The sequence below is a fragment of the Crinia signifera genome, chromosome 4 (genome assembly GCF_055691185.1).
Source record: "Crinia signifera chromosome 4, ASM5569118v1, whole genome shotgun sequence".
NCBI classification, from domain to species: Eukaryota; Metazoa; Chordata; class Amphibia; order Anura; family Myobatrachidae; genus Crinia; species Crinia signifera.
The window spans coordinates 109,815,667-109,841,850 of record NC_139220.1 but is presented as its reverse complement, the minus strand read 5'-3'; the positions used below and the strand labels follow the sequence as shown (position 1 = coordinate 109,841,850).

Below are 26,184 nucleotides of genomic sequence, written 5' to 3'. Positions count from 1 at the left end.
GAATAACATAAGATATATGGTTGCGGGGATGCTGTAAAAATAAATGTTGACATTCTAGAAGGTGAAAGATACTGTAGGTTCAAATGGGTTTAGAGTGTGGGATGAACTCAGGCAGGGGTTCTTAAACTCTGTCCTCGGGACTCCACACAGTTTACGTTTCCAGGTCACCTGGCAGGTGCACGGGTGCATTCATTACTCATTTACACATTTCAAAAGATCCACAGGTGGAGCTAATTACTTGACTTGTGTTTCTGTGAGGAGACCTGCAAAACATGCACTGTGTGGGGTCCTGAGGACCGAGTTTTAGAACCTGTGGACTAAAGTATATGCAATGTGAAAAGACATGGAAACCCAGCGGCATAGTAGAGGTACATAGTCTAGACCTCTTAGTGCAAACTTATTGATGATTAAGAATTAAATGCAAGGAGGAGGAACTGTACTGTGTAGAAAGATTTTTTTTTTGTATATTCTGTTTTTATTGAAATTAACAGAAAGTTAACAATGTATTCATGCAGTATAAGAGTACGGTTATTTCTCCCTCTCGACGCAGCGAGAAGACAAAGTGACATCAGTTTACATTCATGAGTAAGTGAAGGGTCTTCAAACTCTTCCAATGGTTGCTAAATAGACACTGTAAACCTGAGACATCGAAGGAGGGAAAGGGAGGCTAGAAAATAAAGTGCATGAGAAAGCCGCTTCCATGCTATAGTTCTTTCTGTTAGCAACTTATATAACAGGAAAAGAGGGGTGGGAAGAGAAGCGGGGGGGGGGGGGGGGGGAACGGAAAAAGAAGAAAAAGGAAAAGGGGGGGTAGGTGAGGGGGATGGTGAGTGGGGGGGGGGGGATCTGACCTCTCCCGGATGACCCAAAATGGATACTTATAGGTATTAATAATATTAGTGAGTCTCTACTAAGCTTGTTGCTGGAATGCGTGATCTTTATAATCTTGTGTTGTTTTATAGTCCAGCCATGGAAGCCAGGTGGCCGCAAATTCAGTGTGTTTATCAACTGCAGATAAGAGTATGTCCTCCATGGACATGTAGTACTCGATTCTACTAAACCAAGATCTCCGTGTAGGTGGGATTGTAGATTTCCATAAGATTGGTACGCATGCTCTCGCCGCGTTGCTCAGGTGCTTAAGCAAGGATGTTTTATATGAGGAGATCGGGATAGTAGAAAGGTTTAGTAACCAGAAGGCTGGACTGCTAGGGAGGGGCGTGTGTAGAATTTTTTGCGATGTCTCGACGACATCCGTCCAGAAGCCCGTGACAAGCGGGCAATCCCACCACATGTGGATGAAGGTGCCTGTGGCCTGCCTACATCTCCAGCAAATATCAGAGATGCTTGGGTTTATCTTATGTAGTAGAGATGGGTGTCTATACCAGCGCATTATGATTTTATATTGCGTTTCTCTAATTTGAATGCAGGTTGAGCTAGTGTGAGCTTTCAAAAAGATGCTTTCCCACTCTCTATCGGAGATGGTGAGACCTAGATCCCGATCCCAAGCCCGTGTGAATGAGGTCGGTATGTTGGTATTTGAGTTGTGGAGAAGTTTATATAATAGTGAAATTGTGTGGGTAGGATTACTCGCAGCAACGCATAGCCTTTCAAATGCGGTTAATTCTCTAGTGGAGGGGGGTAGTCTGGAGCCTGTTTGTAAGTAGTGCCGAACTTAGAGGTATTTCCAAAAATCTTTGGTTGGGACCTCCCATTTAGTTTGGATCTCTGAGAATGAACGGATGCCTGAGTTACTCACCAACTGGTCCACCCTAAACAGTCCCTCCAGAGCCCATTGAGAGAAGTCAGAAATGTTTAACCCTGGTTGGAATTCCGGGTTGTAGATGAAAGAAGTCAGTGGGCCGAATTCTGAGGAGATGAGAGGGTTTCTCCTTAAAGATTTCCAGATTGCAAGTGTGGTTGGAATAGTTGGGTGGGAGTACCGTTGAACACATATTCCCTCGAGCTCTACCCACTGTGGAGGTCCTGTTTCTCGTCCAGTCTAGGACTCTATTTAAATGGATAGCATAGTAGTAGTCTTTAATATCTGGTAGTTTGAAGCCGCCTGTCTGGGTGTTTCTCGACAGTACTTCACGTTTTATTCTTGGTGTTTTACGCAGCCAGATAAATTGCTGCGTTAGTTTTTTTATGGTTCTGAACCACTCTTCCGGGACTGAGATGGGTAGTGTTTGGAGGACATAAAGCAGTTTTGGAAGGGAGTTCATTTTGATGATGTTCATTCTACCTAACCATGATAATTGTTTATTTTGCCAGTTATTATAATCTAAACGGAGGGATTTGAGAAGAGGGTGATAGTTTAGTGAATACAGTCGGGCGAGGTCACTGGGTAGTTTGATCCCCAGGTAGGTGATATGAGATTGCTGCCATGTAAGGGGAAATGAGGATTTTAATTGAGGGATTGTTGCCGGAGGGACAGATATATTGAGGATACTTGACTTGGACATATTGATCTTAAAGTTAGATAGGGTGCTAAAGCGGTCTAACTCTTTTATAAAGTGGGGGAGTGAGGATTCTGGATGTGTGACTATTGCTAGTAAGTCATCCGCGAATAGTGCTAGCTTGTACTCTTCCTCTCCGATCCGCACCCCGGTGATATGGTTATTTGATCTTACTGCTCTGGCTTGTCCTAAATTTCTCCATTGTGAGACGAATAAAGGAATTCTTATCTTATGAATTCTTATCTTACATAGGACAAAGATTAGTGGGGACAGGGGGCACCCCTGTCTTGTGCCATTGCTGATAGGGAAGGGATCGGAGAGGAATCCATTTGTCCTGACTCTCGCCACTGGTCGGTGGTATAAGGCTAAAATTCTCTGTAGTGTTAGTGGGCCCAGGCCGACATGCTCCAGTACAGAACTCATAAAACCCCAACTCACCCTGTCAAAGGCCTTCTCCGCATCCGTGGAGACCAGAACGGTTGGGATTCGGTGCTGAGAGGCCAGGTGAATCAGGTTGAGCACTTTAGTAGTGTTATCCTTCGCTTCTCTGCCAGGGACAAAGCCTACTTGGTCGTTGTGAATTAGTGAAGGTAAAAATTTATTTAGCCTGTTAGCCATCAATTTGGCGAATAGCTTAATGTCGACGTTAAGGAGGGAGATAGGCCTGTAACTGGAGCATATCGAAGGGTCCTTCCCTGGCTTAGGGATGATGGTTATATGTGCCTCTAGTGATTGCTCGGAAAAGTGTGTATCTGCAGAGATGGCGTTAAAAGCCTGAAGCAGGTTGGGGAGCAGAATGGGTTTGAAGGTTTTGTAATATGAGGCAGTAAGACCGTCGGGGCCTGGGCTTTTACCTAATGGTAAGGCTGATATGGCCAGTTCCAATTCTAATTGGGAGAATGGTGCGTCTAGCGTGTCACTATCAGAGGGAGATATTTTAGGGAAAGCCACGGAGGATAAGTAGTCCTTAGCTTGAAGCGTCTCGTGAAGATGTTCTGTCGGAGTAGGAGAGTTATGTAAATTATAAAGTGATAAGTAATACTTCCTAAAGCAAGCCGCTATCTCTGGGGTTTTAAAGCAATGGGCGCCTGAATCCTTTTTAATCATATTAATAAAAGAAGCTGCTCTTTAAGCTTTGGTCGCTTGTGCGAGGAGGCGGCCCGGCTTGTTCCCCCATTGGTAGTATTTGCCCTTGCGTTTGCCTAGTTGGAGTTTAGTTCGTTCGGAGAGGAGATTATTCAGATCTGAGCGAGCCTCAGCAAGTTTAATCATAGTATCAGGTCTGCCGCTAGTTTTATGCGAGGTTTCAAGTTGTTGGATAGTGTCTAAGAGGGCAGTAATCCTGGCTGCTTTCTGTTTTTTTAATTAGTGTACCTAGTTGGATTAGTCTGCCCCTTACAACACATTTGTGTGCTTCCCAGAGGGTTACAGCTGAGACATCCTCTGTGTTATTAAGTTCAAAGTACTCTGTCAATGCTTTCTTAATTTCGGAATTGCAGTAAATATCCTGCAGTAGTGATTCATTCAGCCTCCAGGTCCATTGGCCCGGAGTATGCTGTGGGATTTCTAGGGTCATGGAGATTGGGGCATGGTCTGACCATGTGATGGAGCCTACCGATGCATCAAGTAAAGAGGGGAGGTGTCTATGGCTAAGAAATAGATAATCAATGCGGGAGTATGTTTGGTGTGGGTGGGAATAAAATGAATAATCTCTGCCTGTTGGATTGAGTGTGCGCCATGAGTCAGCCAGTTGGAGCTCGTGTAGGATTTTCTTGATTTTCCGATACTTGCTGAGGGGGGATCGATGTGAGCCAGTGGATGTGTCCATAGCCGGGTCCACAGACCAATTAAAGTCGCCCCCAACAACTATCGTGCCCTCAAAGAAGGAGTCTAATCTGGCAAGCTGTGATTGAAAGAAAGTGCACTGATCCTGATTGGGGCCATAAACCACAACTAGTGTATAGGGTATTGTAGCTATTTTGCATTTAAGGAGAAGGATTCTTCCCGGGACCAGTCTCTGGACGGAGACGTCGGACAGTTGAAGGCGTTTGGAGAGCAGGATCGCCACTCCTTTGGATTTACTATTCGGGGTGTTACAGTAGTAGGCGTGAGGGTAGCGGGGGCTAGAAATAGATGGGTGGTGAGAGGATGTACTAAAATGCGTTTCTTGGATTAGTGCAATATCTGCCCTCTCTGCCCACAAGGTTCTAAGTAAGCTGGATCGTTTTTCCGGGGTGTTTAGGCCCCTGGCGTTTATGGAAAGGATTTTTAATTTACCTGTCGCAGCCATGTAGTACCGTGAGGGGTAAGTCAGCATGTCCAGGGTCCCAGGGGAGGTCAGGTGGGGGGGTGGGAGGGGGGAAGGTGGGGATGGGATAGAAAGGAGGAAAATATGAGAACATAAACAACATCAACAATAACAATGAAAAAATTCCCGCGGTGGGACTACTGGTCGCTTGTGGCGCCAGTGACCCAGGTGACATTTTTGTCTAGTGCGGGTAAAGGGGGGTGAGGGAGTCACCAAACTGCAACTATTGAAATTTCTATATAAACATTAGGAAAGTAAGACACAGACTAGAGTCTAGGCTATGGGACAATTTGGGCTATGGCGTATGTATTCTAAGAAAAAGAAAGACCATTAAATATCTGTTTACCTACTATCTAGGAAGAAACGTTAATTAATACAACAATAAGGTCTAACAGAGCCCTTTTGCCTAAACTTGTGGTTCCTAGATAGGATATCTGGTATAATACTTGTGGGTCATGGAAGTGAACTACTGTAAGGGTGTGTTATATTCACCAGTCCATGTCCTAGATTTGGAAATGAGGCCGGTCTCCTCCCGGTTCGGTCTCTGAGTGTTCAGGTGTGGTCATCGGCGGGTAGCGGAGAGCGTTGACCCTGGTTTTTCTTGGTGTGGCGTACTTCTTGCCAGGGTGGCTCCTGCGTCGGTCGTCTTAGGGGGGGCAATTCTGGGTGCGGAAACTCCCAGCTGGTGATGTCAAGGTTTGGAAGACCCAGTGACTTGCAGAATGCAGGGAGATCTGAGAAGGAGGACAGGGAATGGATCTTTCCTGCAAGGGTCACCTGAAGGTTGAAGGGGAAGCCCCATTTGTACTTCAGTTGGCGTTTTCGAAGTTCTGTAGTGAGGGGTCTCAGCGCCTTCCTTTGCTGAAGAGTATGCCATGATAGGTCTTGGTATATTTCAATTGCGGTGCCGTTGAAGTCCACTCCGTCTAGTTGGCGCAATTTGCGCACGATGGTCTCTTTCTGCGCGTAGTAGTGCATGCGGCAGATCACGTCTCGCGGTCGATCTGCTGGGGAGCCTCTCGGTCTCAGTGCCCGATGTGCCCTGTCTAGAAGAATTTTCTCAGATGGGTCGTTTCCCAAAATTTCATTGAAAACTTTGGTTAGGGCATCTGGCAGTAGTTCTTGTGATACATCTTCGGGGAGGCCTCTTATGCGGAGGTTATTCCTTCTTCCTCTGTTGTCCTGATCCGTCAGGTGCATATGGAGGGAGCGGATTTCTTTGGCCTGGAGGGAAACAGTTTCCGAGAGAGCGTTGCAGAACGTGTATAGTTCATCTTGGCAAGCTTCTACTGAGGCAGTGCGATGCGAGAGTTGTGACAGGTCCTGCCTGACGGAATCCAACTCTTTACGGATGGTTTCTTGAATATCTTGTTTGGTTGGGAGTGTCCTCATATAAGATAAGGCATCTCTGATTTCGGCTAGATCTGTAGCCATTTGTGAAGCTTGGGTGTCTGGGGGTGGGGCGGAGGATATTGGGGTAGATGAGTCGTCTGTGTGCATGGATGAGGTAGGATGATTGGCCTGTAGATAGGATCTCATCCCGGGTTGGGACATGCTTTCAGAAGGAGGAGGTGAACTTATTTTCTTTTTTGGTGCGACCTTTTTGCCTTTGACCATAATAAACTAGAGTATAAAGGAGAAAGGGCTCATGCGGGTATGGAGGAGTGTCGAGCTCTAATCTGCGTCGGAGTGCTTCGTTGCAGCTATCGGGGACTCCCCATGGCCTGGTGTCAGCAAGGCATTCTTAACTTAGGACCAGTCAACCTGGTGTCAGCCTCCCATCGTTGATCCGTCCACCCAGATTTTACTTTGAGTCTGAGGTCAGAGTAGTTGTCTGGGTTCTTTTGGATTGTGAATGAGGAAGGATGCCTGTTTCACCCCTGTGCAGGTGTGGGCACAGGGTGTCCGGTGTTTGCAGCTTTGCCAGATATATATGCTGTTATTGAGTGAGCCAGCAGGGGGAGCTCCAGTGTCAGCAACCACTGGTCTTCTACATAGATTGAGATAGCACAGGTAGGGATGTGCTTTGCAGGTTTTGTTAAGCTTTTGTCCCAGTAGGTGGATCAACAGGGGCCAGATCCTAGCTAGATAACAGGGGCCACAGGTGGTCTTTCAAGAGAGCAGGGGAGGAGTGTAGGATGCAGGGGCTGCTTCTCCTGCTGCTGTGATCTCAGGCTCCTTTTAATAATGCAGGGGCCTTCCAATATGGCCGCCGCTGCAGGCTGTGTCCGTGTGGTGCTGGCGTGCCCCTCAAGCCCCGGGTCCCCAGAGACCTACCAGTGTGTCTTGTGGGGGTGAGGGCTCTCCCCACTCCCCCCGCTCCCCTCCGGTGTAGCCTGTGGGGCCGTGCGGATGCAGGGAAGCCGGCTTCTAGCGGAAGCCACAACCAAGATGGCGGCCGCGGCGTCTGTATGCAGGGGGAAATCGCTTCTCCACGCTCGGTCTCTGTGCCACTCACGCTGTGCGGAGGTGCTCCGGGGGGTAGGGGTGCACTGCCCGGACGTCTGGGTGCAGAGTGCTGTGCAGCAGGGAGCCTCCGGTGGCCGCCGTCCGCGATGTCCGGGTCCTGGAGCTCAGAAGCCGGTTGACGGAGCCCACTCCAGTCCGCGGCTTTAGGGTAGGTGAAGGCCTCAGGCTGGAGGTTGGGAATACTCCCTTCTTAGGCTTCGCGGGACCCTCGGGTTAGGTGTGAGGGTGCCTGCGAGGTGTGGGGAGCCTGTGGTGGATTTATGCTGGGCAGGTAGTTGTATTTTAAGGGGTTTTAGCTGTGTAGGTGTGGGAGCTCATGTAAAGCATGTCCTGCTCCTTTCACAGCCAGGCCACGCCCCGTAGAAAGATTTTTGGTAGTACCTTATTGTTAGTGGAAACCAGTTTATTTCTTCTGGAGTAGATAAGCAGGTCTTCGGGAGGCCTGCACTACTGGCAGGCACTGAGGCACAAATAGAGCAGATGTACAGGAAAGGGATGGATCCATTGAAAATCTTTTGCACTGGCAATCACCGGATCAGGGGATATCTGCTACACTGGTGATATACAAGAAGCTGCTCAGTAGGGATGCGGCATCCTGGGTGCACACGGCACTTCCTTCATGGACGACACAATTTGGTCTGTATCCTACAGCTTGCGAGCAGGGCCTTCCTTCGGTTTCTATTATTTCCATTTGTAAAAGCACAATGGAATTTTCTGCGCTATACAAGAACCTGTTGATAAATTATATATCATTCTGATTAGCAATATGGGAACTTTGTGGGTAAAAAGGCTAGGTTTGGATTATAAATATTAACAGGATTTATTGATCATCATTATTTAAGAACGAAAACAATGCCATTCTTAAAGTTACCAAAGGTAAACTCACCATATGGGAAAAGAAGAGTTGCAGGTACTGGTTTCCTAGCAAGGCGCCCATTGCATCGCCTACCATACGATGGTATGCGATGTTACGCAGTGGCAGCAGATGTTATACAATTTTAAATTGTATACCATCGCATTGTATGCCATATACAATGGTATACGATTTAAAATTGTATAAGCACCCTAATGGGTGTTTTCAATGTGAAATGGCCCCCCTATAAGATTATTAATTGTATAAGCACCGTAATGGGTGCTTACAATGTTAAAAGCACCCTCACTATCAATGCTAACCCGAAGTGTGGCGAGCCCGCGAGGGGCGGCGGTATGCGTCCTCTGTCCGTTTCATACCCCCACCATCCACTTCGGCGTGGAGTTGATTTTAAATAGTGTGGCGAGTGCAGCGAGCCACTGTGCCCGAAGCGTGGCGAGCGCTTGTACATGTAAAGTAATACCCCACACTATATAAAATCAACTACACGCCAACGTGGATAGTGGGGGTATGAAAAGGTCGGAGGACGCGTACCGATGCACTCACCATGCTTCGGGTTGGCGTTGATAGTGCGGGTGGCGTGGGGGTGCATTTAACATTGTAAGCACCCATTAGGGTGCTTATACAATTCAAAATCGTATAGGGGCCATTTAACATAAAAAAACCATTAGGGTGCTTATACAATTTAAAATCGCATTGCATGCGGGTATATGGCATGCAATGCGATACAATGCATAAGATGCCATACGACTGAATATCGTGGGCACCGTGCTAGGAAACAAGTACCGAGTTGCAATTAGCCAGATCAGAGGCAACTGCCATTGGTGCAGCAGGTGCATTGTGGACTGAGGGGCCCACCTCTGTCCAGACCAGCAATGAGTTATCCCCTGAGCCCAGCAGACCATTTTGAGCAATTTCAGATGAACGTCCCCGTGCAGAGAGCAGAGTGGACCCTACTGCCCGAGAAACCTGCCCCTTATCTTAGGGATGACCTTTTCTGTACCAGCAGATAGCGTCCTGCCACCTATCAGCACTACCGATCACAGCCACATACTGCCTCTAGTTAATAGACCACTGTATATTTTCCCCATTAACAGGATTAAAGACAGCTTACACCCAGAAAGCACAAAAGGGCAGAGGCCCCGGTCACAAAGTAGAGACCACTGTGTTCCTGCCTTCACCAAAGTACATGCCTTCTGTTCTCCAAACCATGCAGGACATGGTGCTTGTACCCTGCCACCCACTGCCTCTCCCTGTCATCTTTTGCAATTCCCACTGCTTCCCATAATCCTCTGCCTCCTCCTGTCATACTCTGCCACCCTTTGCCCTTTTTTGTCAGTCTTACTCTATAGGTCAACCTCTCGCTGCAATATGCTGTCATTCTCTGCCTCTCATTCAGTGCCCAGGAAGAAGAGCACTTAGATGCTAGAAACGCGTCGGAAGTGACTGGGAACCCACAAACCTGACCCAGGACCCATCCCCGGTGCCTAGGTATTTGGAGCCACAAGCAGGGTGCACATTCCGGACTGCATCCTGTCTTATTCCATCCTTGCTGGCTCCAAATACCCTCAGGGGTAAGAAGATATTTTATTCCACCATTTTAAATGTTTTATATTCCATGTTTTTTATGTCAAATTAAACCTTGTCAACTTTAATATCCATTGGCGCCTATATTATTTGTCACACCCACTCCGCCCAATGTCTCACATGGATTGTGGATTCAGGCAAGTCAGATGACGCGTTGCACCCTGGTGTGAACATCTGACCTGCCTGAATATTGCAGATTGGTAAATTTGTTCTTTGGGATATGGATATTAGATATTGGATATTTTTTAATGTGATTATCTTTCACTCTCCTCCCTGTTTTTTTAGCTCTCTCTCATCACTGAATTGTTGGGGTGATGTCCTGCAAGGTCTCATGATAACAGGGCCCCACAACCTCTAAGCAGAAGAGTTCATTTTCTATCCTTAACCACTACTGTCTATTCTTTCAGAGGTGGACTGGTTTGCTACAAATGTAGCAGCAACCACTGATAACATTTAGAATACAATGTATACTGTATGTCTGCTTTTGAAACAAGATAAGTATTTGTCTCTTTGAAATATGCGCATCTACAAATTGCCAGTTTCAATGGTCTAACAACCACATTCTACTAATAGAGAATAATTTTAAATCCTTTATATTACCAACTGTACTAATTACTGCGCTGAATGGAGTCATGTATTTGGTTGTATCAGAATACCAATTATACTAATTACTGTACTGAATAGATCTGTGTATTTGGTTCTATCAGAGAAGGAATATCATAAAATCCCTACTATGTGTACACAAGCTGTGTAGCAGTTACCATGCAATTCAGTAGTAGTGAATTTTTGCACTTTGGGATGTCACACAGGTCATTATGATAATTTAATACAGCCTAATTAAGAATTCTCAACAGATTGCTGCTGAATAATTATAATATCAGATGACACTTTTTAAAACAGACTGTATTTCATGTGTTGGGTAGATTTGATACACTGCAGTATTCCTGAATAGGTTGTTTGCAGCTAAATATATTGATACGGTTTAAACATACTGTTATGGTGTGTACACACTTGTACAATGTGCATGAGATTTTGACTATATAGTCAAAATCTCATCTGGATCGCATGCAGATCGCACAGGTTTTAACCCTTGCGATCCCGATGCGTGCTCCCGTATATCAGCCAGAAAGTCTTGGCTGCATAGACTATATAGGGCAGATCTGTAATATAGTCTAAATTGTACAAGTGTCTACACACCATAAAGACTCTGCCTTTGAAAAACTTTTTTCCTTATAGGCAAGTTTGACAATTTTGCTGCTAAGCTTTGGGAACTACATTAGGCTGTGATTTATGTGCAGAGACCATAACCTAAACCGGTGTTAATTGAATCTGTTGGTTTAACTTTATTGCTACACTAGTGCAATTTAGTCCAAATAATCATGGTTGAAATGGAATCATTGTTAATATAATTGCAATTTTTGAATAGCATTACAGGAGGGACAAACAGTATCTCCACCTTCAAGTCTATATAATATAATATAAGACAGCATTGAAGGTTCTCACTTCACTATTGTTTAATTAACATTTAATTGATTGGATTCATCTGGGTCTTAACTCCCTAAGCAAATTAGCAAGAGTGGAGTTCTCTGTTTTAATACAGTAAATGTACATATTTTGTGTGTTTATATCCATAATTTTAACAATTGATAAATAATAGTTACATTTTATATAATACTGTTTTCTTGCATGTGTGTCAGGGAATACCTGGGTTTTTCTTCTCTGAGTGCCCCAAAAAAGAGTCTTCTTTTTCTTCTTGTAAATACATGTATTCCCTGACTCTGGGAGCACCGCCAACCACGAAAAATCTGTTCAGTGTGATGAAAGAATTTACACTCATCACAAAGATAAGTTTAAAAATATAAAAAAAATATATAAATTTATAGGTGAAGCTGGTTTGTGTCTATCCAAACCCCAAAATCACAGAGATCTCAAAACCATTGGGGTGCGGAACAAAAAATGTGTTTTCTGTCAACCTTTGCCTCATGCAGTTAACAAATAGTTCTCCCTGCCTCACACTGTCACCCTCTGCCTCTCCCTGTCACCCACTGCTGTTTAGCATATTGTGAACTAGGGTTAAAATGCAGGATGGGGGACAGAATAATATTTTTAGACCTGGGCCAACAACTCACAAGTTCCACCACTGAGCATCATCCAGTGATTCCATACAGTTACACAGATGAGAAGTATTATCTAATAGAATAGAGATGTTTTATTTCATAGTGTATATGACTTTTGGCAGGGTCCAAAATTGCATTCTAGGTGTATGATGCGATAGGTTGCAGACCCATTCTAGTGTGCCAAACATTGAGGCTGTAAGCAAAGAAAAACATATGAGGGATAGCATAGCAGTGCTTTGCTTATAAATCTACGAACATTATTGTGGGTATGTCAAAGGGGATAACTACCTCCTCACAAGAGTGCTTGTTTATAGATTTAGAATGTGTACTCCAAATATTCAATAAGTCTTGCACTGTACCCTGTAGAGAAAGAGGGGGGGGGATGAACCTCAGGCACAATCAAAGCTGCTGTACGGGGAGTGTGTAATTCTCCCAATAATAGAAAACGAAAAAAGTGGGTGGGTGTACAGCGCTAGGTTTGTCTGAAAAGAATATACACTACCACATGTATATATATAAGTATGACATTTATTAATATACAAATTAATAGTAAATGAGAGCTCTCATAAAAGATATACACAAATAGAAAAATATTTTAAAAACAATTTGATGAACAGAGGCTCTCTGATGTATAAGAAACTCCACAGTATTAGCATTCGCACATAATATTTACCAAGGGGAGACTGAAAGATGTGCAGATTCTCCTTAAGGTACAGCTTTATGTATATATGTCCTTGTCCGGATAAGTACCCAGTAAGTCCAGGGATAATATAGGCAGTCCTTTAAGGTATATGCATACCTGGCATGTGATTGTTGATGGCTGCTGGAAGGTGGTTGTCCTGGAAGCAGAAATAAACTGGTCCGGAGATAAAGTGTAAGGTGCTGTGCGATCTTGGTATAGTGCAAATATGCAATAGTGCGGTGAAGGGGTGCTGAAAAAGCTGCTCAGCTGCTCAACGCGTTTCGACGCTAGCCTGCGTCTTCATCAGGAGCTTGGGTATACATATACATATACGTACCTCAGGAAAATTGGTGACACCTAAAATGCATGCAACGATCGATACCAGGCCTGTCCCAGAGCCGATTTCAAGAATTTTCTTGTTTCTCAAATGCAATTCATCTTGATTTTCATCCAGGAAGTAACATAATGCCTTTGCCTTTATGTTTTCTACTCTGCTGTATGTTAGGCGCCGCCATGCACTGTACCCTGGGACAGCTGCAGCATAAGGACTCCATTGCTCATTCCTCTAGTCTACACCAACACTTTCACCCCTCCTTTACTCCAAATAACAAATGCTTCCTTAGAATGTAGGGCTGTTATCAAATAGGTGACTTGCACATCCATTCTTTCCAAAATAAAACAGGATAAAAACTAGTGCTAGGAAACAGGACACCTCTCGGTTCTCCCCTGCACACTCCTCCTTTTAGACACTGGAAAAGCTTCTAACAGAAACTGGGTCAGAGATAACAAATGAGCTACACATCCACATATGGCCCCATCACATTGCCTTCAAAACAATTCATGTAATCTCCATGCATAAGTGAGGACCCAAGTCTGACCCGTTGAGAACCATGTGCCCCATAGATTCAAAAGCAAAGCAAAATGGGGTGGCAGTCCCATCTGCCCTTCTCCCTGGTGGAAACCAAGCATAGAAATGTAGCCATAGTAGTTGACCTTCCCAAATACATAATTACTACACATGCCCTTCATCCACAGATGCTTCTTCACACAAAAATCATAAATCGGACCATTTTAAGATATTTTAAGGATCTCCCACATTAACGATGGTGCTTAAAGGGTTAATAAAAAAAAGTTTGCTTGGCAATTTTCACACCTATTTTGAGAATTTCCCTCCATTCTATTGGTTATTCAGGTAAAGAAAAAAATGGATTATGAATACACCATGTTAGCCTATAAGGTGCATACAGACAGCAGGTTGATGAACACTCAGCTGTTTTATGGCAAGATGAAGTGGCTTACCCGAGACCCCGAGAGAGTCTGAATTGCCATAAAAAAAATGTAAACAGAAAGGAATTTTTTTTTACTATAATTATACTTTCCATTTGTTTTAAATAATAAAGCTTAAAAATTTAAAATAAATTGCTACTTAACACATAAAAAAACACATCCCATTAAAAGCGAAAACATGAAAATATCCTTTACAGAGCACTGTATTACCCAGGCATCATTTAATAATGGTTTCCTTATAAACATTTTGTCCAAAATGTAATTACAAACATCACAAGTTCAACAACATTTTTTACAGGATACACAAACCTCAAAGAGCATGTTAAACAATTTCAATGATTCACAGTTATATATAAATTAAGGTAGGTTGTTAAGTCTTTAAATATCTTTATGTAACAAATCCATTTATACCATAAGGCCCCGTGGTCTTCAACATTAATAAGATAAACATGGTCTAATGACACAAAGCAAGTGATAGGGGAAATCTAGACTTCAAGCCTATCTGATCCATGAATGCAAGGTTGCAAAACACCATAGGATAAACAATCAATGCATATTGCTTGATTTGTCCCTCACACTGGCCCTTATTCAGATCTGATTGCAGTACAAATTTGTTTGGAAAATGGGCAAAACCATGTACACTGCAGGTGGGGCAGATGTAACATGTGCAGAGAGAGTTAAATTTGGGTGGGGTGTGTTGAAACTGAACTCTAAATTGCAGTGAAAAAATAATGCAGCCAGTATTTACCCTGCACAGAAACAAAATAACTCACACAAATCTAACTCTCTCTGCACATGTTACATCTGCCCCACCTGCAGTGCACATGGTTTTGCCCATTTTCTAAACAAATTTGTACTGCGATCAGATCTGAATAAAGGCCACTGTGTGAAACCATGCTGGAATGTACCCGTAAAAGGAAGGGAGTGCTGTTGTCATGAAGTCATGGTTACACCTTGTATTATGGTTTATGGGAGACCCACCAAGCACTGCAAACAAACAAAATCAGTCTTAAAAGTATCTTGACAAGGAAATATGGAACCTACAGAACGTGCGAGACAAGGGTTTTATTTCAGATTATATATACTAATTATACAAATGATGTAATTAGGGTGACAACACATTTTAATAATATATACTGATTTATGTAATCAAACTTTAAGATGTTACCAGTCTTTGTTTTCTGAAATTCATGTACTGCAATACTGTGAAATCAATCTGGTCTTCGATATATACAATGAGTGTAAACAGAAGCAAATCAAAAGAACACAAACAGTATATAAACACAAAGTTGCATTCACAATTTACATGGAATCCATGCTTAGACAAAAATAGAATGGGGAATGCCAGCAACTATAGGGGCAAATGGGACATTACCTTTTCCACCATACCAGATACCGCCCACGTTATTTGTACATGTTGCATTTTATTACATGTTATAGGGCTTACTTATACAGTATTGGTACCTTTAAACAACTATACATAATCCAATAGCAGCAAATGAAAGGCAATGAAAAACAAGTCTGAGAAAAAAAAAAATGGATGCATAAATTAAAATGCAAAAGAACAGGAAACTAGTTAAACAGGTTTTTGCCCCCTACACACTAGCCCATCGCCGCCGATACCGATATTGGTGGTAGCGTAGGCCCGGCGGGGGTGCCGGCTGTGGCAAGTGCATACACATTTGTTGATAACAGCTCGGAAGGGAGCTAAGGCCATGATGCAGCCATCGGTACCGTGGACCTCTCTCACCTGAACATGCTGCATGAGAGAGGAGGTCGTTAATGATGCCCGGGAGCGCGCATTCGTCAACGATATTGAGTGTACAGACCAGGCGATATTGTTCACAATATCGCTCAGAAAGCCCTTTCTGAGTGATATTGTTCACAATATCATCAGGCCCTGGTGTGTATGGGGCTGTTTATAACAGTCAATCCAATTGCTGCCACTACAAGAAAAGTGGACATGATTAAAACATTAAAATAAAAAGATTTTCTGTTCTGGCTACCTGCTCACAACAGTTAGGAATGTTTTCCTTGCATGATCCATTAATGAAAGAATAAAAAGTTTATTTTTGGATTTATTTAAGGCTGGACAAAGTGCTTATTATCATTGATAAGAATATGCTTCTCAGTAGTTTAAAGTTGATAATAATAAAAATATATATCTGCTTTCGAAAATTTAGTATTATCATAAGGAATCGGCAGTGTAGAAATCTTGTTTTTACCAATCAATAAATAACCAATTAATAAACTCACCAGTCTTAGTTTCTGAAATTGTAATGGCAACTGTAAGATTTTAAAATTGAAAAGATAAACCACAAAAATGTTCATAGCTTTAACAAAAAATGGTGAATATCGGTTACCCTGGTGAGCAGATAAAGTAGACCGAGAAGGCAGAAGGGAATGTGATTTAACAGCGTCATACCTATCTGCATTATAATACTTTCTTGTGATCAATGCCACACTTTTTGGAGACATTTTGCATTATAATAGATTAAGGACACCATAACTAAAAGAAATTGGGTTGATTGGTGATGTTGAGGTTATCACAAAATTAAGGTAAAAGTAAATAAAACAAACTTTTCCAGAAATCTTGAAATATCACAATGGCAGAACAAAGCCAAGAGATTCTAAGCAGATTAACCATGATTATAAAACATTCTTTAAAAGTTTGTATTAGCCAAAAAGGTCTTTTAAATCATTGCTAGCTGAGCTGCTACTTTTCATTGTGTTTGCTGACTGCGTAAAGCTCTGTGGGTTGTAAAATGGGTTGGAATCCGCACCAAACCCAGTTTGTCCCATTGAGCCTGTCTGTGTTACCGCACTGCCCATGGGCTGAGAAGACTGTGGTGGTGCAAATTGGTTGAGCCAGGGATTCGGTTTCTGATGTGACATCTGGTTTATACTCACTTTGGGTTTTTGTGGACCAAATAAATTGTCCAAAGATGCCAACTGAGTGGCAGGTTTGCTGAATGAATTCTGCTGCAGAACACCCGGAGGGCTGCTAAGTGTGTTAAAGTTCTGCAAGTTAGCAGTTGACATAGGAGTCATTTTGTTCATTCCCATGGGAACTGTACTACCAAAGTAGTTTTGATTGGGACTTACAGTCCCCAAGCTGAACCCCGAAGATTGGAAGCCTGTGTTTGAGTTAAGTCCATTTTGAACGTTTCTGTTTAAGCCCATGTTGTCAACTGGTGCGGGGAATCCAATAGTTCCAGGCATGCTAGTGCCATGAGAGAAGCCACCCACAGCAGGTTTAGCATTGATGCCTGAAAGACTGTTCAAAGATGACATGTTTTCCATCATCAGTGTCTTTGTCAAATCCTTTGTCTGAAATATTGAGAAAGACATGAAAGCAACGTTAAACCTTCTACCCCTCCTCTTTTCAGTCCATAATTAAATCTATAAGGCATGGAGACTTCATGCAATGTCCAAAAGTCTAAAATGTTGACAATAATATAATATAAAAATGACAGCAAAACGTCACTTGTGCTGAGGGGGTGTGGATCAGTTGGTCACCATTAGGTCGAACTGCATGTGTCTAGGTCAACATGCAGGAAGGTCGGCATGAGTCTAGGTCGACATGGGCTAGGTCAGCAGGGTCTTTAGGTCGACATGGGTTTTTGGACCCAAATGTCGATATGGACACAATTTAAAGTGCACTACATCCCCTCGCAACGCTTGCGATGCTGCGCTCGGCACACTATTTTATTCTCCCACCATGCCCTAGTGGATGGTAGGGCATGAAATACCGCCTGTCAGCTCAAAAAACAGTGAAAAACCCCATGTCGACCTTTTGACTGTAGCCTCATGTCAACCTAAATGCATGTCGACCTAATGACTGTCTAACAACTTGCTGGTGACCCAATGACCGTATCCCTGCTGAGGAAGCTAATAGCTTAACTACTGTGGCCAGAGAGGTCACAGGCTTCTGGAGCTTATCTGATATATATCTGATATTGGCAGCATATTTGATCACCGCTAGCCCTATCTATGCTCCCAGTGGTAGATTGGAGGCACAGCTTTCCTACACATATGCCAGTGCCCCGTTAAGCAAAAAGAGGGCGGCATTACAATAAAAAATATTACAGACCTATGGTTGTCCTTATAAGAAATGGCAGGTTACCAATATGCCACAGGTACCAACTTGTTCCTTAATTTTTTTTAAACACAATGGGGTCCATGTATAGTTGAGAATATGCCTTTTGTAGGCTTTCACACTGTGCCTGCTCTGGAACTACGCTCGCCCCACTATGGATGACGTAGAGAAGTATTTTATTTGCATCTACCCTTATAAGAGGTGTGACTGGGCTGCAAAGGTGCATTCTCACGTAGACCATGCTCAGTGAGGGCGTGCCAGAAATGTGCCTGTCTGGAGCATTTAAAAACTGCAATAAAGCACATTTACTCAATTTAGGATCAATTGTTTAGCAGGCGATGTTTCCATCACTGTCTTTCCATGCAAGTCTAGTACCAACAGTGCCTTAATGTATGGTGTGTATAAGGAACAGCTTACCTAGTCTCTACTGCTTTCTAAATAATTATAAATTGCCGTCATATATTCAATGCATTATATGACTACTACGGCTTCATATCTGCTGAGTGAATAAGAAGAATTATATCCACCCTTACCTGTTTCATGGGTGCCGCAGGTGTCACGGTGCTCGGCGTCAGCTGCTGCTGGCTTTTCAGCTTCTGTACTTGTTCCTGTTCCTTTGCTAGTTTTTGTTTCTCTTCAAGTGTAAGTGATATCTTTTGAAACAAATAAAATAAATGTCACATATACAGAGTAATAACATATGAGTCTGCACTGCGTGAAATTTCCAGCCAATACGCACATTATTCACATATTATGTGACCAATAAGAAATGCCCACTGGCCAATCTCAGAGGGATCTCCTAGCCCCCCACATCCTAAGCTTCACCCAAAGTGTATCTCCATCAGTGATGGCCAGTGATTGGTTAGCCTGGCTACATGGCCCACTCGGCAACCACACAGCTGCTGAAACTGCAATATAAAGAGAGAGCTTAAAGTAATCACGGATTTCTTAAGTATTCACTGCAGCTACCTGGTGCTGCAGAGGGCAGAGCCACCATGGAAATGTAAATAAATCAGAAGGCGGACCCCACTGTGAATCAGAAGAGCAGCCGGGGACCTCAGAGCTTCAGCCACGCAAACATGTCCCATTCGTCAAAGAGTTTTGGCAATTTATATGATCTCTCCCTCGACCCAAAATTATATATCGGGGCCTCTGATTAGGGAAGAATTGCTGTACACAGTAAACTAGAAATGGGCACGGACAATCGATGGTTTGAAAAACTATGAATTATCTATGAACGATGGCAAGTGATTTTGTCTGTTTAGAACACCCACTGCCTTTCTACCTTTCTTATTACCAATACACGTTTTCATACCTTTAGCGCAGTTATCGGCAGTACCATTATTCACTCAATAACATTATAATTTTATAAATTCTTGACCAGCCCTGTTATTGTAAAGATCAAGGGCCTTTACAACAACCCTGGGCAGCAGCAGCGACCCTGTCATCCACAGCAACAGTAGCCCAGCAACATGCCAACCGCAACAGCAGTGGCTGCGCCGCCTTCCAGTAGCAGCACAAGTAGCCCAGCCACCTGCCACAACAGTGGTCCATTCTGTGAAAGTGGTTCTGAAATTTCTGAGGGGCTAAACTGCTGGGTATACCCGATATGACCACTTATGGGTCCAAACTGAACATTAATCGTGATGCGGGGTCAACATGCTTATTGACAACATAAGTTATGTAGTGTTCCCGCTAGGCTGTTTTAGCGGGGCGCTGCGCCCTGCCCGATTTTTAAAGGGCGGGATGTATTAAAATACATCGCCACCCTTCGCGGCCTCCCCGCCGCGATGCTGCCGCATATGTACTAACATATGCGTCTGGTATCGCGGTGCGGTGACGGGGGCCCCCCGCGATACTTGTACTCTGGTGTGCGGGGGGTCTCCGTCATCTCCCTGTCGCCACGCTCTCCCCTCACGCCGGGGACAGCTAAGCATGCTGTCCCCGGCGCCTCCTCCTCCCCCCTGCAGCCGGAAGGATGTCCGGCTGCTTTACTAGGGGGAGGAGGACCCTTCAGGAAGGTAAAATTGGAAAATGCGGTAAAACCGGGGTTTTACCGCATTTTCCATTTGATACATCTCGCCCATAATGCGCCCTGCCCGTCTCGCAGCGCCCCGCTAAAATAGCCTCACGGGGAAGCCCAGCGTCGCCGTTGACATCGATGCCTGGCGCTTCCCTGGCAGCACAGTGGATTCGGAGGGGCCGGGCCCGCCCCCTTTGATGACCATGGCGGCCCAAGCACGCCTCTTTCATTACGGCGGCGGCCCGGGCACGCCCCCTTCATGACGTCGGTGGCCCAGGCACGCCCCTTTCATGACGTCGGCGGCCCGGGCACGCCCCCAGCTGTGACATCGGCGTGCCCGGTCCGCCCCCCAGCGCCCTGCCCGGTGTCACTCCTAGAGTGAACACTATTATGTGGTGATTAGCTTTATACATTATCTTACAGGATGGTATAAAGTAACCCTCATAGCACTTACCCTGTTTTTTTGCTTTGGCACTTGTCCATTCTCTTGTTTTCCACTTGAACCCGTTAGAAAATCTTGTCCTAAGTTAAATACTTTATCAGTCTGTTGAAAAATACATAGAACAATTGTTAATGGGCTACAATGAAATAGGATAATTTTATGATGCTTGCTGCTTCCTATGAGCATGTTTGATAACATTAGGTTACAACTAAAATGCCAATCATTTCTAGCCATAGTTTAGTTATTTGAAAATTATTTTTTTGCAATTTTAAATGTAATTTCCATACAAAACAACGGAATTATCTCTACAAATTCCTTAAGAACACCGTAATTATGAATCTATTAACAAAGCATATTAATGAACGGACTACATAATGTAGATCAGTCCTATACTATACATTTTAAGTTGTGTTTTAAGAGCTTCTATTGGAGTCATTCTTTTACTTATATGTTTACTTATATGTTTATGGACATCAAAAATATATATTTTAATGAAGTGGTAAATTAAATAATTTTGAAAGGTGATCTAGTGATCTAGACTGCTATAATTTTGCTGCTTTTAGCAAGATATGCATACACCAGTGATGGCTAACCTTGACACTCCAGCTGTTGTTGAACTACACATCCCAACATGCTCTGCATCCATGGCCAAATAGTAAAACTATAGCAGGGCATGCTGGGATGTGTAGTTCTACAACAGCTGGAGTGTCGAGGTTAGCCATCACTGGCATACACATTCACTAAATCTCTTTTACAACTTCCTATCCCATTGGAAGATTTTTAAGCTGTTCAGAGAACTTATAATTATCATCAAAAACCTTTTAAGCCCCGGGGTAAGTTATGCTTAGCGGTGTAAGCTATCTAGGCTGAGCAGATCCCTCAGCACACATTACTTGCTAGATCACCCATACATACATACATAGTGATGTCTGCTGAGGATTAATAGTGCAAAATTGCTCCATCTATAACAGTCTTTGTATAGATGAGACCAACATGGGTCTCTCCTTTGCCCCAAATACGCTATGAAGTGTGGATTAAATAATGAGATTTAGGTTCTTACCTGTTAAATCTCTTTCTTTGAGATCCATAGGAGACAGGGCTGGATGCTGGGTATAGTTTGGATGTAGGACTGTGCACCAAACAGTTAAAAAAAATAAAGCCTCTGGGCATTCCAGGCTCCTCCTCCCCTATACCCCACCCCCAGCCCAGGCAGTCAGTTAAGTTAGCAAGCGCAAGGCAGGAGTGAGATGAGGAACGAAGACCAGGAAACACACAGGTCCAAACATATAGTGGACAGTGAAACCAGAGAGACAATGGACTAATCCCAAAAACAGGTGCATTAGAATGGGATCCCTGCGTCTCCTATGGATCTCGAAGATAGAAATTTAACAGGTAAGAACATAAATCTTAATTCATTCTTCGCTCCATAGGAGACATTGGGCTTGACGCTGGGGTGACCTAAAGCAATACCCCTAAGGGTGGGAACGTGCTTGAGCTGTGGTACGAACCCTTCACCTGAAGGTGGAGTCCGCTAAAGTATCAAACAAATAAAAGTGAAGAAACGTGTGGGCAGACGACCAGGTCACAGCCTTGCAGAGCTGTTTCACAGTGGCACGGGCAGCCCAAGAAGCACTAACCAATCAAGCACTAAGCGATCTGGTGGAATGTGCGCACACCACAGTCGTGACCTAAACATCAGAAGCCACATAAATATGGCAAATGGTCAAACGGAGCCATTGAGCCAGAGTCCGCCATTAAAACTCCACTGCAGTTAATGGCCTGAAAGGAGGAATTTGAAGAGTCTGAAGGACCAAGAAAAATCCCATGGAACCACAGCAGAAACAAACTGGGCTGTATGTGAAGGACTCCCTGCAGAATGGTGCGAAAATCAGTCAAGAATGCCACCTTTCGTGAATAGTGGATTGAAAGAGCCGATACCCATACCTTCTGAGAGGAAAGACGCAAGCCTGCAACAAGACCTGACTGCAGAAAAGAAAGGAGTCAGGAGAGCTTAAACCCCTTTAGGGTATAGCCCCGAGCCGAACACCAACAAAAGTATGCCTGCCAAACCTGGTAATAAGTTCTGGCAGAGAATGGCTTATGGGCATTTAACATAGTTGCGAATGACCCTGGACGAAAATCCACTTTCTCTCTCTGTCAACAGGTATATCTCAAGGGCAACCATGTCAAACAATCAGAAGCAGTCTGGGTGTAGACACGGGTCCAAGTTCAAATATCCAGGCGCATAGGAAGACTTTTTGGAGCATCCATGGAAAGCTGAGAAGGCCTGCGTACCAATCTAGTCTTGGCCAATTCAAAGCTAACAGAATCATTGGTTCTGCCCTCCCGCTTTAACTCATGGAGGATCCCTGGAATAAGCAACATCGGCAGGAAAACAGACATTAAGTCGAATGGCCAAAGCCCCGACAGGGAGTCCATCAGAAGAGCTTATGGATCCTTAGTTCTAGAACCGAACATAGGAAAATGGGTAGTCAATCACAATGGTAATCAAAATACAGTTCAGGATAGGTTAAACTGCGCTGAGTATATAAAAAACATGTATAAAATTTATAATAAACTAGCATACATTTAATATGGCATATACAACATCAATAAGCAGTGATTATGAAAATAATAAAATAACGGAAGTTAAAATGGGGAATTAAAAATCAATAATGATACACACTCAGTGCAATGAGATGAGCATACGGATAGTCACTCTTTTAGTGTCCGCCAGTACTAGGGAAGTGCAAGAGAATTTTGTGGAAGGTGAATGAAGTTTCCAGTGAATAGGAGGTGGGGCCTCTTCCACTTCTTTCTGAAGTAAAACCAGGTCCTTAAGGAGGTGGCGTGCCTCCAAAACAAGTTGTTGCCACGGTGAGTGGAAGAGTCTAGTGCCGCTAGTCCAAATGGTGGTGCAGTAAGAAACCTCCGCTGGATAGTGATGAGTGTCAATCGCTTATGAACAGAGTGTCAATGTGCAAGAGCAGTCCATTCTCCAGAATCAATAGATTGCCAACTGAGGAAGCCCACTTCACAGTTTCAAATCCCTGGTATGAAAATCACTGACAGAGCAGGAATATTGCATTCCACCCACCTGACCAAGCGGCTTATTGCCTACATGACGCCTCACTGCGAGTGCCACCCTGATGGTTTTTGTAGGCAACCACTGTTTCGGACTGTACCTGGACTGGGCAGTACTGGAGTAACGGTTGTGCCAGACAAATAGCCAGGGACACCACCCTGAAGCGTCGGGAGGTTGATGGAGAGACTACTTAACTGCGATGTTCAGAGACCCTGGAAGGACCGCTGGTAAGTAACTGCTCCCCAGATGTGCAAACTTGCACCTGTGGTAAGGAGCACCCACTCCGGAAACCAAAAGGGATGGCTCTTTTGTACATTTGGCACTCAAAGCCATCACGATTGGGAGAACCAAACGTCCGGAGAGAGGACAATCATCCGGGTCTACATATGTAGATGGGACCTGGTCCCCCTGGAAAAAATATCCTACTGAAGTGGACAGGAGTGGCATGGAGCTATTCCACCCTGTCAAAAGGTGAAAACCAATGACACCAGGGAGCTATGCTTCTTGTCCCGGCACAATCAAAAAAGAAAAAAGAAATATTGTTTCTGCTGTGCCATCGATGTAGGGAAACCATCTGGTTCCCCCATCGATGGCAAAAGTATTTGACATCGGACATAAAACATCAATAATTTTGAAATCGATGGTCAATGGCCATCCCTACCCCAGTCTGCAGGTAGGAGCAGTAATGTATAGCTTGACACTCTCTGAAGACTGTGTGAGGCAACTGCTGCTGACAATGGCTGCTCAGCGTCTCTGCAGGGAGGGAAAGAAGGAGTAGTGAACCCAGTGGCGGGAAGCCTGCATAGAAGGATCACGCCACAGGCCGGGGGAGGAGCTAATGATGGGAATAAACATCCCCCTGTTGAGTAAAGATCACCCAGTAAAACGGCCGTCCAGGGCACCAGCATTGCACCAGATGCTGGCGCCGTGTCCTCCAATGCATGCGCCCTGGTGGCCCAGCAGGAGTGCAAGCGACCCAGCCACCTGCTAGCCAGCGCAGACCTGCCGTCCCCACACCGGAAGCTGCAAGTCAAGATCGCCTCCCTACATGATCCCGAGTCCAGGCTTTGGTCCCCAGTGTGCAGTGCAGATCCCAGCCGAGGTCACACGCCCAGTCACGATGCTGTGGTTGCCAGCGCTGGGGGTGTTGAAGTGGCAGTTCAGGTGCCCCATGGGACAACCAGTGCTGCACACTCAAAATAAAAGTAACAATAAAAGAAAGTGAAGGCTGCATAAGGCAACTCCTGTTATAAAAAGAGCATTTTTGGAAGAGACTCTTCAGGAGTCGCATATTATAATAAATTGATAATGACCCTAATAGTGTGTGATTACAATAATAAAGATGAATAAACAAATAAAAGAGAAGAAAGTTATTCTTTAATTTTTTTGTGTCGATCGTGTACTTTTTTCTTTTGAATAAAGATGCTCCGTGTTGTGATGGTTTCCAAAAGTACTGTGATCAACGTTGCACATACGATAAGAAATAAGATAAGTATATGATTAGGTGACTGTATGTGTATTTTATATAGTGAATTTAAGATGTCATAAAGTGATGGGTGTACCCAACTCGCTCTAAAGGTGTGTATTTTCAAACCTGTAGCGGTTTCTTTATCCTTCTGATGTTCTGATCCTTCTGTTGTTTGTCACCTTCAGGATCTTTCAAGATGTGCTCCAGTGGTATAAAAAATAAGTAAGAACAACCATGTGTAGATTCCTTTTATACAATTTGAAGAAGCATCAATGAAATTCTTCTCTATAGTACAGCATACCCCACTCACCAATCAAGGTGTAGTGAGACGTATATAACGGTATATGTAGCGACTCATATAGCAGTTTCTTTTGTCAAGGTGGGTTAGTTAGACGAAGGGCATACCATAACTCACAATGGAAAAGTGGTGAAGACTCCAATCAAGGTTTCTTTTAGTTCTTTGTTATTCTTCCTCGTTCAAGACTCAGGATGTAGTGTTTAGATAAAACCGAGGAGAGAAAGAAAACTCCAATGTTTGGAGTTATGGTACGCCCTTTGTCCAACTAAACCACCTTGACAAAAGAAACTGCTATATGAGTCACTACATATATCTTTTGTGAGTTCTGGGTACGCACTTTTGAGTAAATTCCCCTTATAAAAGATACTTTTATATATGTCTCACTACACCTTGATTGGTGAGTGAGCTATGCTGTACTATAGAGAAGAATTTCATTGATGCTTCTTCAAATTGTATAAAAGGAAATCTACACACGGTTGTTCTTATTTATTTTTTATACCACTGGAGCACATCTTGAAAGATTGACTTTAAGAGATCCTGAAGGTGACAAACAGATCATCAGAAGGATAAAGAAACCGCTACAGGTTTGAAAACACACAACTTTAGCGAGTTGGGTACACCCATCACTTTATGACATCTTAAATTCACTATATAAAATACACATACAGTCACCTAATCATATACATATCGTATTTCTTATTGTATGTGCAACGTTGATCACACTACTTTTGGAAACCATCACAACACGGAGCATCTTTATTCAAAAGAAAGGACACTGTCGACACAGAAAAATAAAATCAGACAAGAACTTTCTTCTCTTTTATTTGTTTATTCATCTTTATTATTGTAATCACACACTATTAGTGTCATTATCAATTTAATATAATATGCGCCTCCTGAAGAGTCTCTTCCAAAAACTGTTTTTCTAGAATTCTATCTAAGGTGTTGGTGACACCTAGGAAGACTCACTTCTGAAGCTGCATAGCGCCACT

The 26,184-nt window shown here is 43.7% G+C and overlaps 1 protein-coding gene and 1 long non-coding RNA gene across 4 annotated transcripts in view; one reads left to right on the top strand and one right to left on the bottom strand.

The window, feature by feature from the left end:
• Positions 1 to 26,184, top strand: part of LOC146074284 (uncharacterized) — a 307,386-nt gene that overhangs the window by 145,497 nt on the left and 135,705 nt on the right. The window lies entirely within an intron of this gene.
• SCYL2 (SCY1 like pseudokinase 2) overlaps positions 14,828 to 26,184 on the bottom strand; it is a 54,008-nt gene continuing 42,651 nt past the window's right edge. For all 3 annotated transcript variants that reach the window (XM_083182206.1, XM_083182205.1, XM_083182207.1), the window contains 3 exons: positions 20,354 to 20,443; positions 18,410 to 18,529; positions 14,828 to 17,107 (listed from right to left, as the gene is read on the bottom strand). In XM_083182206.1, the coding sequence (XP_083038332.1) occupies positions 16,454 to 17,107; positions 18,410 to 18,529; positions 20,354 to 20,443 (864 nt within the window). In that variant the 3' untranslated portion in view covers positions 14,828 to 16,453. The remainder of the gene's footprint in view (positions 17,108 to 18,409; positions 18,530 to 20,353; positions 20,444 to 26,184) is intronic.